The 17,245-nt window shown below is 46.2% G+C and overlaps 1 protein-coding gene across 1 annotated transcript in view; it reads left to right on the top strand.

The window, feature by feature from the left end:
- Window positions 1-17,245, top strand: part of LOC144820052 (long-chain-fatty-acid--CoA ligase ACSBG2-like) — a 452,754-nt gene that overhangs the window by 304,668 nt on the left and 130,841 nt on the right. Inside the window, exon 10 of the mRNA XM_078677706.1 lies at window positions 7,544-7,761. Within this exon, the coding sequence (XP_078533832.1) occupies window positions 7,544-7,761 (218 nt within the window). The remainder of the gene's footprint in view (window positions 1-7,543; window positions 7,762-17,245) is intronic.

The following is a 17,245-nucleotide window of genomic DNA, read 5'->3' as shown; positions in this document are numbered from 1 at the left end:
TTGTCCCCTGCGTCCTACCTTTTGTCACCTCCTGGCCTCACCTCAGAAACCAGTTCCTCTTTGGCAGAGGTTTTGAGGAGAGTGGCTGATGTTTTTATCTTACTCTTCCTACTGTGGAAAAGGCTACAGACTCTCTTATTGAGGTCCTTCATCCCGGACAATCGGGGGTTGAACCAGTGCTGCCTTTTTGTGAGGCACTTACTGACATTTTGTTGGGGGCATGGGCAAAATCTGAGTCAGGTGTGCCAGTGGACTGCATCATTACCCACACATATCGCCCTGCCCCTGGTGACCATGATTGCCTTGTTAGACATCCGACCCACCACAGCTTCGTAGTCCAGACCCTGAGATGGGAACCTCCCTTATTCCCCCCTTGATAAGGAGGCCAGGGTACAGGATTCGCTAATACGCTTTGTGGGTGTCTTTGAGCCAACTTTTACCCTTGTTCCCCGAGGCTAACAGGGGCGAGTTACATCAGTTGATTTCAGATGGCCATCAGGCAGCCAGACTGCTCATCAAGTGTGCAATGGATTCCAATCAATCAATCAATGCATTTATAGAGCAAACTACTTGTGAGGGTCTCAAGGCGCTGAGGGGGAGGGGGTGCTGCTACTGCTCGAAGAGCCAGATCTTGAGGATTCTTCTGAAGGTGAGCAGGTCCTGGGTCTGCCGCAGGTGGGTGGGGAGAGTGTTCCAGGTCTTGGCGGCGAGGAAGGAGAAGGACCTTCCCCCAGCGGTCGTTCGTTGGATGCGGGAGACAGCGGCAATGGGCGAGGCTGGTTGAGCGGAGCTGGCGGGTGGGGGTGTAGAAGCTGAGTCTGTCGTTGAGGTAGGCTGGTCCGGTGATGTGGAGGGCTTTGTGTGCATGGGTGAGTAGTTCGAAGGTGATCCTCTTTTCGACGGGGAGCCAGTGTAGGTCTCAGAGTTGGGGGGTGATGTGGCTGCGGCGAGGTACGTTGAGGACCAGCCAGTCGTCGTAGGTGTTTGGCCTCGATACCTGCGTAGAGTGCGTTGCCGTAGTCTAGCCTGCTGCTGACGAGGGCCTGTGTCACTGTTCTTCTTGTTTCGGTGGGGATCCACTTGTAGATCCTGCGGAGCATGCGGAGGGTGTTGTAGCAGGAGGAGGTGACGGCGTTGACCTGCTTCGACATGGAGAGGGAGGAGTCGAGGATGAAACCCAGGTTGCCTTCGTGGTCGATGGGTGTCGGTGCTGTTCCTAGCGTGGTCGGCCACCAGGAGTCGTCCCAAGCTGAGGGGGTAGAGCCGAGGAAAAGGACCTCCGTCTTGTCCGAGTTCAGCTTCAGTCGGCTGTTCCTCATCCAATCTGTGACGGCCTTCATTCCCTCATGGAGGTTGGTTTTGGCGGTGTGTGGGTCCCTGGTGAGGGAAAGGATTAGCTGGGTGTCATTGGCGTAGGAGATGATTTTGAGATCGTGCTGGCGGGCAACGTGGGCGAGGGGGGCCATGTATATGTTGAACAGCATCGGGCTGAGGGAAGAGCCCTGTGGTACGCCGCAGATGATGTCGGTGGCTTTGGAACGGAAGGGGGGGAGACAGACGCTCTGGGTTCTGCCGGAGAGGAAAGAAGTGGTCCAGTCCAGGGCTTTCTCTTGGATTCCGGCTTCTTGGGGGCGTGTCTTTAGTGTGCGGTGGCAGACCGCGTCGAAGGCGGCTGACAGATCCAGGAGGATGAGGGCCGATGTTTCGCTATTGTCCAGGTGGGCCCTTATGTCGTCTGTGGCGGCAATGAGGGCTGTCTCAGTGCTGTGGTTTCTTCGCAATCCGGACTGGGATGGGTCCAGGGTGGTGTTGTCTTCGAGGTGTCGGGTCAATTGTGTATTGACGATTTGCTCGATGACCTTCGCCGGGAACGGGAACAGGGAGATGAGTCTGAAGTTCTTGATGTCCTTGGGGTCTGCCTTGGGTTTTTTGAGTAGGGAGTTGACCTCGGCGTGCTTCCAGCTTTCCGGGAATGTGGCTGTCTCGAAGGAGGTGTTGATCACTTTCAGAAGTTGGGGTGCGATGGCTGCGTCGGCTTTGTTGAATATGTGGTGAGGGCAGGGGTCAGACGGTGATCCTAAGTGGATGGAGTGCATTGTCTTGCGGGTTTTGTCGTCGTTGACGTTGGTCCAGGAGGTCAGGCTGTTGAGGCGGGTGGGATTCGCAGGTGGTGTGGGGGCTAAAGTTGTCGGGCTGGTCGTTGTGTTGGGGCTGTTGTGGATGTCGGTGATCTTGCGGTGGAAGAAGGTGGCCAGCGAGTCGCACAGTTCCTGGGAGGGTGGGATGTCATTGGCATTGGCGCTAGGGTTGGAGAGTTCCTTCATGATGCTGAAGATCTCTTTGCTGTTGTGTGCGTTGTTGTCCAGGCAGGTTTTGAAGGAAGATTTTTGGGCGAGTCTGATGAGGTGGTGGTGTTTGCGGGTGGCGTCTTTGTGGGCTGTGTGGCTGTACGGTGTTCGTTCGTGAAGCCATTTCTTCTCCAGTTTACGGCAGGTGCGTTTGGAGGTCTGGAGTTCTTCGGTGAACCAGGTGGCTTTCTTGCTGGTGCAGCTGTCTGCGGGTTTCTTGAGCGGGGCGAGGGTGTTGGCGCAGTCATCGATCCAATGTCTGAAGTTGCAGGTGGCGGCGTCTGGGTCGGTGGGTTCGGTGGGTGGGTTCAGGGCGAGGGTGGTGGCCAGCTGGCCCTCGGTGACTTTGCTCCAGCAGTGACGGGGTAGTTGTTGGGCACGCTGGTGAGTTGTTGCCTTCTTGTAGGTGAAGTGGATGCAGCGGTGGTCGGTCCAGAGAAGTTCAGTGGTGTTGTTGAAGGAGATGTGGTTGCTAGCTGAGAAGATGGGGTCAAGCGTGTGGCTGGCGGCGTGGGTAGGGTCGTTGACGAGCTGTCTGAGGCCGAGGTTGTCGATCAGGGTGGCGGAGTTGGCGTCGTTGTTGTTATCGAGGTGGAAGTTAAGGTCCCCGAGGAGGATGTAGTCTGTGGAGACGAGTGCGTGGGTGCTGGCGAGGTCGGCGATGGCGTTGCTGAACTGTGGCCATGGTCCAGGGGGTCTGTAGATGAGGGTTCCCCTGAGGGTGGTGTTGGGGTAAGTGTGTATCCCAAAGTGCAGGTGTTCGGTGGTGCTGAGGGTGTCATCTGAGTGGGTGGAGACCTTGAGGGTGAACTTGTGGACGATGGCGATTTCTCCTCCGACTCCATTGGTGCGGTGTCTGCGGGCGATCTTGTAGCCGTCCAGGATGGCAATGGTGATGTCGGGAGCCGAGGCGTCGTTCCACCAGGTCTTGGTCAGGAAGGCGACGTCTGGGGCGGAGATGTCGAGCAGGTCCCAAAGCTCGACGGAGTGTTTGCGGGCGGTGGTTGGGTATGGTCCTAGGTGGTCTGTCGCATGCGAAGCTGCAGGTGCAGCAGGAGAAGGGTCCGTGGGTGCGTTTCGGGGCGGCCTGGAAGCAGCTGTGGTCTCGGGCGGTGTTGAGTGCGTGGAGGGTGCTGGCGTTGTATTGGAGTTTTGCATTGTGGCGTTTTCGGGGGCCAGGGGTTCTGGCGCTGGGCGCGGTCCAGGCACGGACGGGCACAGGCGGGGTTGTCTCTGGCGCACCAGCGGCGCGGCCGCCATAAGTAGGGAGGTGGGAGGGAGGAGCAGCTAGGAGGAGGGTGGGAACAAGCGAATGGGAGCGGGGGCGGGGTCGCAGGGGACGCAGTGGCGGGAAATGGCGAGGAAACAGAGGGCAAGGGGGCGGGGCCACTGGGGAGGCAGCGGTGGGAGAAGGGACGGCGAAAGGGGGTCGAGGACAAAGAAGGGTACAGAAAGGAAACAAGCAGTTAAATAAACAAGCAGTGTGAAATACAAAATACAATTACAATTACAGTTTAGGCAAAAACAGGCCCTGCAGTGACACAACAGCCCAGGGGGCCCTTGAACACTCTACAGCAGCAGCACGGGGACAGGCGCAGTCAGGTGGAGCTGTGCGGTGTGGGGAGCGACCTGCCTGAAACCAGGGTCAAGGGTCGCTCCATTTGACGGGCCATGGCATCTGCTGTGGCAATGCCCCGGCACACATGGATCCACCGTCTGGATTTTAGGAAGCCGTCCAATCAGTCTTGGTTGGCATGCCATTTGATGGGGCTCATCTTTTTGAAGCCCAAGTGGATACAGTTCTAGGCAGGTTTCAAGCTAGTCACAGTGGGTCAGACCCTTAGCCTGTCTCCTCCTTTTACTTTCAATTTGCGTGGCTGGGGGTACCCTGTTCTGCAAAGTTCTTTTACCTGAGTTGTCTGAGTCTGTATTATTTTTACACCACTGATTCGAGTGGTGGGCTATGGCTTGTTTTGCTGCTCTTTGCAGAATCGCTTTGTTGAGGGGGTTGAAGTTCCTCGAGTCTGCTTGGGTCAGTATAACCCTTAGTACACTTGTAATATGGCCCTTTCAGGTTTTTTGCTTCCCTTTTATATAGCCACAGTCATGGATCGTTATGTTGGGTAAAGGTTTATTTCTTGCCTTAACTGATGTTGTGCTTGTGGTGTTGAAGTATTAAGCACTAACTCTTTCTTATTGAGAAAGAGTTTACCTCCAGTTTTGACTATGGCCGGATGGTATTTGCAGCTGCATAGCTGTTTTGTTCTTTATTTTATTTTGATAGGAGCTTAGTCTCAAGAGTTCATACCTTTAATGGTATAGACCTTACTCTATGTGGAGTATTGGTTGGCTATTGCTTAGCCTGTATGTGTACTACTTACGTAGTCTAGTTGTTTGCTATTGAATTGATCCTTCTTGGCCTATATTATATGCGCTGTAGGGGCCATAATGGTGGGCTCATAGCAAATATTTTTTCTTTGGTGCAACCTTTCACTCTTGTCTGTTTTTTCTTAACCAGGGTGTTTTGTCTAGTGCGTTTTCTTTACTTGAAGCAACCTGCATATGTATTATGAGTGTTTCAATTTGAACAACCATGATTGTATTGTTTGAAATACAGGGTTCATAAATCCCTCGTTTCTTGGAGGGCATAGGTAATCCCCTTGTTCAATCTTGGAACGCGGTGGTACAAGCTCAATACCTACGACTGTCTGAGAGGTAGAGTCGGAAACGGTCAAGGCTCTTTTCAGTCATGCTCTACATAGTAGTAGATCTTTTTAGGATAAGAAGGTCCTATTTTTCTACAATGTTCCTGCATATGTTTTTCTGTCTAATGTTAGATATTACCAATCTTTTTGAGGTATGTATGTAAGTCTCTTTTCAGTGCTTAACAGTCCTGGAGAATTCACAGTAGTTACTTCCTGAAGAAGGGTAAATGATATATATATTTGTTTATTATATATATATATATATGTACTGGTGGACTAACAATCAAATTTTCTTTTGGATCACAAGTCTGATTGCATGTGTTTACTACTGGGAAGGGTTCAGTTTTACAGGTGGCATTATCTTAATGGAAGGTTACCTGTGGTGGTACATGTCACCCAAGGTGGTTTATTGTTAGGTGCGGTACCTTTTCCAGTAATATTATAAAGTATTTTGAGCTGGTTTTTCAGTTCTGGTTCGCCATTATGTATACAGTGTATACACAACTGTGTGCATGTGTCACACATGTTTGGTTTAAAAAAAAAAGGAAAAGACAAAGAAAACAGAAAGAGATGCGGTTACATCTCTCTCCTCATTTCCCTTTGCTGCATCGAGGTGATGTTCGGACCGTGGGCCATAGCTCTTAAGGCCATGCTGGGAAAAAACTAATGTAGATCTTTGCGGAGGGGCCGGGGACAATGGCCAGTGAAATTTTGTGAGTTGTCGGACCACTGAGAGATGCCTGACATATATATATACATCTTTGTGGCGAGATTTTATACATCTGGCATACTGATGTAAGCCTATACTAGATTCAAAGATGTTGTGATGTATTATGTAACCTTCGGGTGGTCATTTGGTTCAAGCAAATGTTCTTTATACCAGGGAGGTATTGTTCTTATCCTTTCATGGTGTGTGTAGTGTTTCTTTGGTTTTGTCTTGAGGCTCATTCAGTTTAATATATTGGGAATGAGTCATGTGAGTCCTTTTTTATGGATTTTTCCAGAGTGGTTCTACTCTGATATTCCTTGATTGATGTGAAGAATATGGATTACAAGGCGTTTGCCTTGTTCTTGGCCCTTTTGGTCCACGACGTCTCTTTCCCCTTGGAGGATAGATGATAGTATCTGATAACTCTCAGATGGTTATTTAGGGGTCATTTCCACATTTTCCCTCAGGGCTCGATTTTTTTTGGGCCTATAGAGTGGTTTATTATTTACATGTTATGTGATAGTGATAATAGGAACTAATAGGAGCCAGTCTCCGTTCCTACTGTTCCTATGTACATTTAGTCGATTCTTGGCTTTGATCGGCTGGTTCTGTTTGAGAACTGTTATAGGATTTGCAGACACTCCTCCGGTGAGTATAGCTATGGTAGTTAATCGAAAAATGTTAAGGAATCTGTGGCTAGATGTCTCTATCAGATGTTCAAGTTACTTACCTTCAGTAGCGTAGATACACAGTCTAGCCAAAGATTCCTTAAAGCCCGGCCCATCCTCCCCGCTCTGCGAAAGACCTTGGGGACAAAGGGTTGTACCCTGTATCAATACTGGTTTGTATACCGGTGGTCACTATCTCACGTAATGGTGACTCAACAAGCATTTTGTTGTTGTTTCATGGGTCTTGAATTGGTATGGCCATACTCCTAACTTCCATGGGTGAATGGTCTGTAGAGTGGAGGGTGTTCCCCTTTTTAAGGATGGTTCTGCTTCGGGGTGCAGTGTTTCACGTAGCCTGAGCATCGTTGAATAATGTGGTTTTTATTGGATGTATGACATTACAACGCATGCTTTTACCACGCATGCCTTTACAACGCGGTATTTACAATGCATGCCTTTACAACGCATAGCGCTTTGGGGTGCTGGATAGTGAATAGTTTAATTTACTATTCCAACTCCAGTTCCCATGGATAGTAGGGAAGGTGTTGGATAGTAAATTAAATCTATTCCCTATCCTAGAGCGCCCCCCAGCGCAATGCGTTGTAATGGTTTGCGTTGTAAATACCGCGTTGTAAAGGCACTACGTTGTAAAAGTTGCGTTGTAAAGGTTGTACACCGTTTTTTGTACCTTAAACCCTTTGGATCGCATTGCCATACCATTTCATGTCGTTGCAATTGGCGTTTTAAAAGCTTTTGGTCGTTTTTGGGCACACTGTTTCCACAAACAGTTTCTAAAGTGGCTCCGCGTTCTGGTGCGGAAGTTTTCAAAGAAGAAGCTGATGTCCATGCGCCAGAGGGGACTTATACAGCATATCCAGAGACAATGTAATCACAGAACCGTACAGTGCCGTCCCCGCATGCAATAGTACCGCTGAAAATTTTTCGGATCCAGGCTGGCCCCTGGAGAGAATTCAAAAGTTAAGGAATTTGCAGCTAGACTGTGTCTCTACCAGATATTACGTTACCAAAGGGTAGTACCTTGTACGTCACAGATCAAGAATGTACAGTTAGTTCTATGCATCTGACTCATACCTCTACCTTATGCACCCACAGCTGTGGTAAAACAGTCCCAGGATGCAAGACCCGGATCCATATGCCAGATGAGGATGGCAATGGTGAGATCTGCATCGGGGGAAGAAACGTCTTCATGGGCTACTTGAACATGGTAGAAAAAACAAAGAATGCTTTGGATGAGGAAGGATGGCTGCACACTGGTGACATTGGCAAGTTGGACCAGGATGGCTTTCTCTACCTCACTGGCAGAATCAAAGGTGAGTGCCAAATGCTTCAATTATTGGCTTATAGTGCTGAGAAGAAGGCAAACAAAGAGTGTAAGCTACTACTTGTTTCAGTAGGGATCCATCAAATGACTATAGCAGCATTCATTTATTGAGATATATCTAAAGTACAAGTTGCAGAGGTGTGTCACAAATTGCTTATTTGCCCAAAAGCCGGTTGGTGTTATGGAACCGTAAATTTATTTATTTATTTATTTATTTTCTGACACTTATAGAGCGCGAACAATTACCCTTGGGTGTCTCGACGCTAGACTGCAGTTATGTCATTCCTTAGAGGTGAGGATGCGGTAGGTGTACTGTATTATTGGTTGAATAACCACGTCTTCAGATTTTTCCTAAACTGTAAGAGCGATGGACTGGCTTTGATGTGGTATGGTAGGGTGTTAGGGTGTTCCAGATTTTGGGGGCCGCAACTAGGAAGCGGCGGTCACCCCATGTCACTGTTCTGCTACGTGGGACCACTAATTGGTTAAGTGATGAAGATCGTAGCTTTCTGGCAGGACTGTAAGGTATTAGATGGTCTTTTAGGAAGCGAGGCCCCTGATCCTGCATTACCTTGTAGACTATGCACATAGCTTTAAACTTTATCCTGTTTTGAATAGACAACCAATGATAGGACCTCAGAGTATCTGAGATGGGTGCGAATTTTGGTTTTTTGGACAGCAGGCGTGCGGCCGCATTTTGTACCGTCTGCAACTTTTTTGTGACTCTGGATTGTGCATTCAGAAAGAGTCCGTTGCAGTAATCTAGTGAACTTAAAACCAATGACGTGACCAGGGTCTTGGCGGCTGTGTCAGGCAGAAAAGGCAAGATTTTCCTGATTATTCTGAGTTTAAAATGGGCCGTGGACGCTACCTTATTGGCATGAGCCATAAAGTTAAGCTGGTTGTCGAAGGTAACTCCTAGATTTCTCACCTTGGGGGTTGGGCAGGGTGGGGTGCCAAATGCTGATGGCCACCAAATAGTGGGCCACGGTGGCGAGAGATTGCCAAAAATGACAACCTCCGTTTTCTCGGAGTTGAGCTTCAGGCAGTTTCCTGCCATCCACTCACCGATAGCTGTCATGCCTCTTTGGAACCTTTCTGCCACCTCCTGTCCGTCACCCTTAATGGCAAACACCAGCTGTGTGTCGTCTGCGTATGAGGTTAGGCTCATCCCATGTGCTTTGATGACACTAGCAAGGTCCGACACATAGATGTTAAAAAGTGTCGGACTAAGGGATGAGCCTTGAGGAACCCCACACGGCAACGACAATTTGGCAGATTGGAATGGTCCAAGAGTGACCGCCTGAGTTCTATTAGCCAAGAAGGAGGCAAGCAGGTTTCTCGCAGTGGAGTGGATTCCCATTTTTTCGACACGGTCGACCAAGGTCTTATGGTCAACCGTGTCGAATGCTGCCGAGAGGTCCAAGAGTACCAGCAAAGCTGTCCCTCCTTGGTCCCGGATGAGTCTAATATCATCCGCTGCTTTGATGAGAGCAGTTTCGGTTCCATGATATTTACGGAACCCAAACTGGGTATCATCAAGCAGATTGTTTCTCTCTATATATTCCGACAGCTGCTGGTTCATGGCTTTCTCTGTCAGTTTGGCCAAAAAAGGAAGACTTGCTATAGGACGGTAATTTTTCAGGTCATTCCTGTCAAGATTTGGTTTTTTAAGCAAAGGCTTAATCAATGTGTTTTTTAAAGAGTCTGGATAGGTCCCAGAGCTCAATATTATGTTGCAAACGTGAGTGATAATGGGATTAATTGTATCTGAAACCATGGCTAACACCGAAGTGGGGCAGGGGTCCAATGCAGAGCCTGATTTAATGGACCTCAGTATGGTTTTAGTTTGATCGGTCGTTAAAGGTTTAAAACTCGTCATGGTATTACTCAGAACTATCTGCGAGAAAGGGGCAGCAGTAGTATTAGGTTCCAAGGTGAAAGCTTGATATGTATTGTTCACCTTCGTGAAGAAGAACTCAGACAGGGCATCACATAGTAATTGTGATGGGGGGGGGTTTAAGTCTGGTGTGTTACCCGATAGGGTTTTAGCTAAGTTATACAGCTGTTTGCTGGAATTTTTAGCATGTTCTATATGCAGAGAGAAGAAGTGCTTCTTTGCTGTCGTGATCATAGTTTTATAAGTGGCTAGCGCTTCTTTATATTTATTCTTACTTTCACTGTCGTAAGTTCGTCGCCAGTACCTTTCCCTGTTTCTCGTTAATTGTTTCTGTATTTTTAGCTCTTCTGTGTACCATTGAGCAGTCGGCGTACTTCTGTTTCTTGAGTGGGACTTAGTGGGTGCCAGTTGAGACGTGGCGTCACTCAGCCATTCATAAAATTGAGAAGTAGAAGTACAGGGATCATTAGATAGTTCAGGTTTGGTATTATTTATAAGTATATTTAGGTTGTTGTAATTTATGTCCTTCCACGCCTTGAAAGTGCCTGGCTTGGGATGGGAAGTATTCTTCCTAAACGGATCTTTAATGGTCAGCCTACTGAAAATGGCCGAGTGGTCGGTCCATGTCATGGGAAGGATTTCGGTCACCTGAAGGTCTTCCACGTTCGTGAACATGCCATCTAGCGTATGTCCTGCCTGATGGGTTGGGGCCGTGACCAATTGCTTAAGACCTATAATTTCTAAGTCTGATGTGAGGGTGATAGTATCTCTATCATTATTTTGTTCAAGATAAAAATTAAAATCGCCCATTACAGTAATGGACTCATCTGTGGCTATTGATTCTATTAAGATGCTTAAGTTTGTTAGGAAAGCTGCTCTAGCCCCAGGAGGTCGATAGAGGAGAACTCCCTTAAAACTAAAAGACGGTGTGAATTTTATATTAAAATGTAGAGCTTCGCAAGACATGGCAGGGATAGGGGATGTGCGGACCTTAAATTGGTCTTTCACTATAATAGCCAGGCCACCACCTCTATTTTTCTCTCTATCCTGCCTATAAACATTATAGCCAGGTGGGACTGCCGTGACCAAGTCGGGTGCAGATGCCTCGTCCATCCACGTTTCCGTAATATACAGGGCATCTAATTTGTAGTCGATGATGAGATCGGCTATCTCTTGGCAGTGTTTGCCCAGAGAGCGCGCATTGATTAGGGCCATGGTGATGTACTTCTCCTTAACCTGCTTAGAGACCTGAGTGTGGGAGATGCCGTTATTAAAGGGGACGACGATATCACAGTGAGAGCACTTTGTATTGGTGCCCGTGGGAGTATGTGTCAGGTCAAATTTGGTGCAACGAGAGGTATGGGTTGGGCAAAGGCTGAGCAGAGTACTCCGTTTGTACAGGATGGGCCGAGCAGGGGTCGTGGCCCTGGGCCCGGTCCCGGCGCGGACGGGCGCAGACGGGCTCGCCTTTGGCGCGCCCGCTGCGCCCGCCCGCTGCGCGGACGGGTGGGTCTGCTGCTTTTATCCATTACAGAGCAAGGTGGGAGGAGGGTGGGAGGAGCGATCACCTGGGCAGGCAGCCTTGCCCTACCCAAGATGGCGGCCAAAGTGGCTGTACTCGATCTCAGCGCCTAAATACAGCAGCGCTGAGAGGGGAGATCCAAAAAGGTCTTGGGCGAAGCAATCTCGCTCCAAGAAGGTACTTAACAATTTAAAATCGGCCAGTTAAAATTTCTACAAGTTTTAAAAACACGGGTTATTTGTCTTTCAATAACTCACGTTTTACAGTAGTGTGCACAAGGAAGTGCAGAGCTCCCCCGGCTTCCGCCTCAAGGGTTGAAAAAATGCAGTATCCAGAAGGGTGGAGGGAGGAGTCCTTAAATATCCTGGGAGGGCGGGAGGAGCGATCACCTGGGCAGGCAGCCTTGCCCTACCCAAGATGGCGGCCAAAGTGGCTGTACTCGATCTCAGCGCCTAAATACAGCAGCGCTGAGAGGGGAGATCCAAAAAGGTCTTGGGCGAAGCAATCTCGCTCCAAGAAGGTACTTAACAATTTAAAATCGGCCAGTTAAAATTTCTACAAGTTTTAAAAACACGGGTTATTTGTCTTTCAATAGCTCACGTTTTACAGTAGTGTGCACAAGGAAGTGCAGAGCTCCCCCGGCTTCCGCCTCAAGGGTTGAAAAAAATGCAGTATCCAGAAGGGTGGAGGGAGGAGTCCTTAAATATCCTGGGAGGGCGGGAGGAGCGATCACCTGGGCAGGCAGCCTTGCCCTACCCAAGATGGCGGCCAAAGTGGCTGTACTCGATCTCAGCGCCTAAATACAGCAGCGCTGAGAGGGGAGATCCAAAAAGGTCTTGGGCGAAGCAATCTCGCTCCAAGAAGGTACTTAACAATTTAAAATCGGCCAGTTAAAATTTCTACAAGTTTTAAAAACACGGGTTATTTGTCTTTCAATAACTCACGTTTTACAGTAGTGTGCACAAGGAAGTGCAGAGCTCCCCCGGCTTCCGCCTCAAGGGTTGAAAAAAATGCTGGCCCAAGTTAGAAAGATGCATGCATATAAAAGCTTGATAGGGCAACAAATCGAATTTTGGTTTGTGTAAAAAGCTACAGGCGAGGCATTCAGTGAAAACAGATGTGCTACTCAGCAATTCTTCTCAAAAGAAGACAGTCAAACTACAAAGCTCTGATCGTGGTTACCACCCTGAGCTGCATGAATGTGGAGATCATTCACTCGGATTGTAGCATGATCAGAGAAAGTCTTTGGGGTTAAAGGGGGTCTTGCTTCCCCAGGAGATACAGGCTCCAGGTCTTGCTGACTTCCATGCACAAGAGATCATGCTCAACGTCTGGCTCGAGCCTATGGGTAAAGTCCCTACCAGATGGCCAGTTAATAGTATATGTAGTGGAGTTATCAGATGGAAATGTGTGGAATGTGAAGAAGGTTGTGCATGAGCCAGGATGTGTGTTGGATTGTCTGCAGGGAAGGGAGTCCCCTGAATGATGAATCTAAGGATATGGTTCCAGGAGAAAGGTTCAAAAGGATCCCTAGCTAGATGGAGGATTATTTGGCTCCTAGAAGGTCAGCATCTTGTTATGGGTTCTGTTTTGCATTAGCCCAATGTGATGAAATCTATAATTTTCATGTGTTCCTGTATTCCTTTTTATTAATACTCAAATCTTGTATTTTTGTGTTAGGGAAGAGGAATGTGTTACATCTTGTGTTATAAATGAGGGTGTGCTGGCTTTTATCATCCCATGGCCTCCTCTGGGAGTTCTAGGATTCTAATTGATGGCAGTTGTGGGCTTTTCCTCTTTGGGGTGAGATGCTGAAACTGAAAGCTGCGTGAATAAATAATGCTTACCTCAAGAGTTGGAGTACTCATCCTCATTTCAGCCGACTCCAAAAGAATGGCAATCAGGCAAGGCTTGTTAGCTTAGAAGGTTGAAAAGATTTATCTTAGGACAGACTTCTTTCGCAGAACAAATTCGTCTGCTGTAGCCGTGAGTGTGGGTTCCACTGAATCCTTCAGTTTTGGCATCAAAATCTCAGACCGAGACAAAAGTGAGAACTTTGATGCCTTGTCCTCGTCTCATGTGTTTCCTTAGAACTCAGACATATTTTTGGCTCAGCGGGGAGCTAGCAGGGCAAGGACGATTTCTGTAGCTGGACAGAGTTCCATGAAGCGAGATACCTCTTCTGCAAGGTCACTTTGAAACCTTTACTTCATGATTTATATGTAGCTTCAGCACCATATCTGGTTCTGTAAAGGTCCAGAAAAGGCTAAATCCCTACAGAGCTTCCCTCACTCGTGGAGCTCCTAGACTTTCAGCTGATGTTTCTAGGGACCAGGTCTCTCTCAAACAAGGGCTCCAGCGGGGTACAGTGCGGTGTACTCCAAACTCATCTGCCCATAGATGGGAGCCCTTTTCTGTTTCTTCCATGTTAAGGCCAGATAAATAAGCCTTTAAGAGCTCTTTAAGTGCTTGTGGATATGTAGAAAACATGTCACACCTCATTCATCTACACATGGAAATCCAGAACTTCCTTCTTCTCTTTCTTTACCTGCTCCAATTTTCTTTTGAGGAGCTAGTGGTGGGAAAACGTTTGCATAAGGCACACCTTTTGGCGTCTGTTAACTATTTGTTATCCAAACCCTACTTGTTCCAAAGATACCAGCGCCCCATATTTTCAGCAGTTTCTGTCAGCGTTCCTGCCAGAATACCATGCTCCTGGGTTTTCTAAAATGGTAAGACTGTTGCTCGTGTGTCCACAGCTCCCAAACTCCACACAGGGGAAGCCTTAAACTAGAACCCAACCCTATAAACCATCCCTCACTTGATGTGGAAACTGGTCCAATCTCGCAAGGGAGCAGAGACAGGATGGCTGGTCCCGCTCTGCCACATTGTAATGTAAGTGAACAGTGATTCCCCCTCCCAGGGTTTCTGTCTGTAGAGCAAGTTATTTTGTCTCCTAGTAGATATTTAGCTCCGCATCAAAGAGCTAATCCTTCTCAGGACAGAAGAGTCCAGCAAGCTGGTTTTATTCGGGCTAAAGGTTCCATGCATCATAAAATAGATGCTTGCAAAGTAACCTTTGCCTTATGATTTGCACAAATCTACCATCACAGCTAAATGATATTTTTGACGAATATCAAAACTAAGCTTGTATGGCCTCTGTAGCATTGTCTAGCCAGCCTTGTAGAAAAACTGAGGGGTTGTTCAAACTTGCGAAGTTAATCTCCCATAACAGTAGTAATTAAATTAATAGGCATGTGGTGAAATTACTAATCAACTTAGTTGAAGAATACATTCATTGATACACGCGGGATTAACTAATGTGCTTTTTGTTGCAAATGCAAAGAAAAATAATAAACTAACCTTGTCTATTGTCCTTGTCAGTATTAAATGTGGCTGTTTAACTAATGGCATGTGCTTATTTTGTGTGCTTATGTTATGTCTTTTCTGTGACAAAAAGCTCATGGAGATCGTGCGGTTCAAAGAAGAAAAGTAAATATATTGCTGCTTGAATGTGCTTTTGCTAGGTAACATAATTAACAGGATTAATTAGTAAAGGGGGTGGGTAACAGAATGGGTCTCAATTCTTTAATTAATTGATGTCTTGTGTTTGTTTAATAATAGTTTCCAAAGTGAGGCCTAAAGGCGGTTCAGAAAAATGGCTGACAGAGCTGCAGACGTAAAAGCTTTGTAGCTGTGAAGATTTTACTGCATTGTCATCGTTAATTGAAAAGCAGTTCTTTGGTTAAGTTGAACGTGCTCTTGGAGAAAAGGCTCAAGGACAGGAACTTAATGTGTCTGCCAAGGCTAGGAAGTAGATGTTTGAAACTCGAGGAAAAGTAACTTTCTTGAAGCTGAAAGTTGTGGAAGCAAAAGACAATAGGGCTTATGTAAAGCCTGGACTTGGTCAAGAAACGGAGATGACTTCATACTTTTTATCATGGACTGACACAGGACAGTCAATGAGAAGCTTGGATACGCTGAAAAGAATGTAAAATGTAGAAAGTTTAGCTAGAAAGAAAGGTATAAAACCTGACTTAATGAGCAGGAAGCTGCTCTTCTTTGCTGCTCTTGCTTTCCGAATCCTGAATGACGTGACGTGCTGTTGGACTTTTGGCGCACGTAAGGACAGCAGACTTCAAATTATTTTTCCTTTCTAGGTGAAGTGAGAAATAGACAGGGTAATAGATTTAGGGAATGGAAACTGGTATTTTGCTAATAATTTGTGTTTCTGAGCTTTCTTTGATAATGTCAGTTCATTAATTCATTTCCTTATTAAAATGCTACTTTCTTATTTGCTTATAAAATAAAGATTCAAAAACGTAAATGCTTTCTTTTTATGAAGAATAAAGTTAATAAAATTAGATTTGAAAAGACAAGCTGGTCAGTTGCTCAAAATTGTCTCTTTGGTATTATGGGCCTTTATATGTGTTTTATGATTAATGGTGAGTATTAAGGTGTTAGGTAGCGTTTTTGAGACAGTTTTTCAATAGGAGCGCTGGATCAATTACTTGATAGCAGAGTTTGGTTTCTATGGTAACTAGCATGTTACATGGTAATACATAGGATTGATGTCTAAAACATGTTAAGTTTGTTCAGTTGTTATATGTAGTCAAAAGGTTTTTTCCAGCAGTGTGAAAATTCCTGGTTTATACCGGTATAATATGAGTAGTGTGACAGGTGAAGTTACACAGTGCATTTGTTCTGTTTCAAAGTAGTGGTATCGCCGTATATCACATGTGTTGTGGACGTACAGCACAAGTTTAGGGATTTTAGGTGTGTAAGGTAGAATGTATAGTGAGGATTGTCTATGAAATCGTAGCATTTGAGTATAGGGACCTATGTCCTGCTTTAAAACTCACTGTGAAAAGAGTAGTAGAATTTATCCAAGCTTGAGTGAAGGGTAAGAAGCGTTGTCTATCTTACTGGCGAGTGAGGATTTCTATTAGTGGGTTAAAGTCCTACTAAAGATTTATGTATGCATGGTTAGGGATTTTTCTGTATGAATGTGCGTAAATGAATTTGTAATATACGATCGAGTGAAACTCTGAATTGTCTCTAAGGATGTGTAAGATATCTCTGTATGTGCATTCAGGGAGAAACGAGTTCGTTATTACCTGCTGGAAGGGTGAAGTAGCCTTACTTTATCAACGAATTTAAATATTCTGTGAAAATAGCGTCGCCTATTTCATGCGAAAAGAATACTTGAATGCTTGGGAAAGCTATCACTTTACTTTAGAGAAACAGACAAACGGTTTGCTTTTGTGGAGTTACTAACTGAATATAATTGAAAGATTTGTAAATATGGCGCAGTGAAATTTTTTGTAAAGGAGGTGTTAGCTTAAGGAGTGAGGGACAGAGAAGCTGCAGCGGTAGCATACGTCACAAGTGTTGCGCTGTGATTGGCTAACATACGTTACAGTATTCGCGCACAGATTGGTTCATGTGACTAAGGCAAGCTTATAGCTGATTGGCTCATTCTGAAAAACAGTAATTCTATTGGTTGAGCAAAATAGTGACGAAGCTTAACCTGATTGGCTTGTTGGTGAGTTTCGCGCACGGATTGGTTGGTGTAGCGGATTAACAAGGAAGTTGTTACGATTTTTTTCGAAGTAAGGAAAATCGATTAAAAACATGGATTATTATTACATAAAGGAGAAAAAGAAGCTTTCATGGTTTCAGAAATTGAAAAACAAAATTAAACCCGACAAGAAAATTTCAACGCGAGGTGGAAGATTACTTCATCAGTACAAAACACCTGCAGCTTATATGTTGGGTGAATATGGTTATCATACTTGTCTTTGGATTGAGAATTGGATGAAATATACTGAAAATTATGGTGTATTAGCACGGCCGGAAGATGGATCATTTAATATAGTGGTTTTGAAAAATTTAAGAGATAAAATGACGAAACTCGTACCAAAGCCTAGACCTACTCAATTTGAAGCTTTAGCTGAATGGAGGATGAAATGTTTGAATTAGAACGAGAGAGTAGAGGAATACCAAGAGGTACTGGATTAGGTCTTGATAGAGAAACACATGAGGATAGAA

Source organism: Lissotriton helveticus, chromosome 2_1 (genome assembly GCF_964261635.1).
Source record: "Lissotriton helveticus chromosome 2_1, aLisHel1.1, whole genome shotgun sequence".
Classification (NCBI taxonomy): domain Eukaryota; kingdom Metazoa; phylum Chordata; class Amphibia; order Caudata; family Salamandridae; genus Lissotriton; species Lissotriton helveticus.
This window is presented reverse-complemented; position numbering and strand designations above follow the sequence as displayed.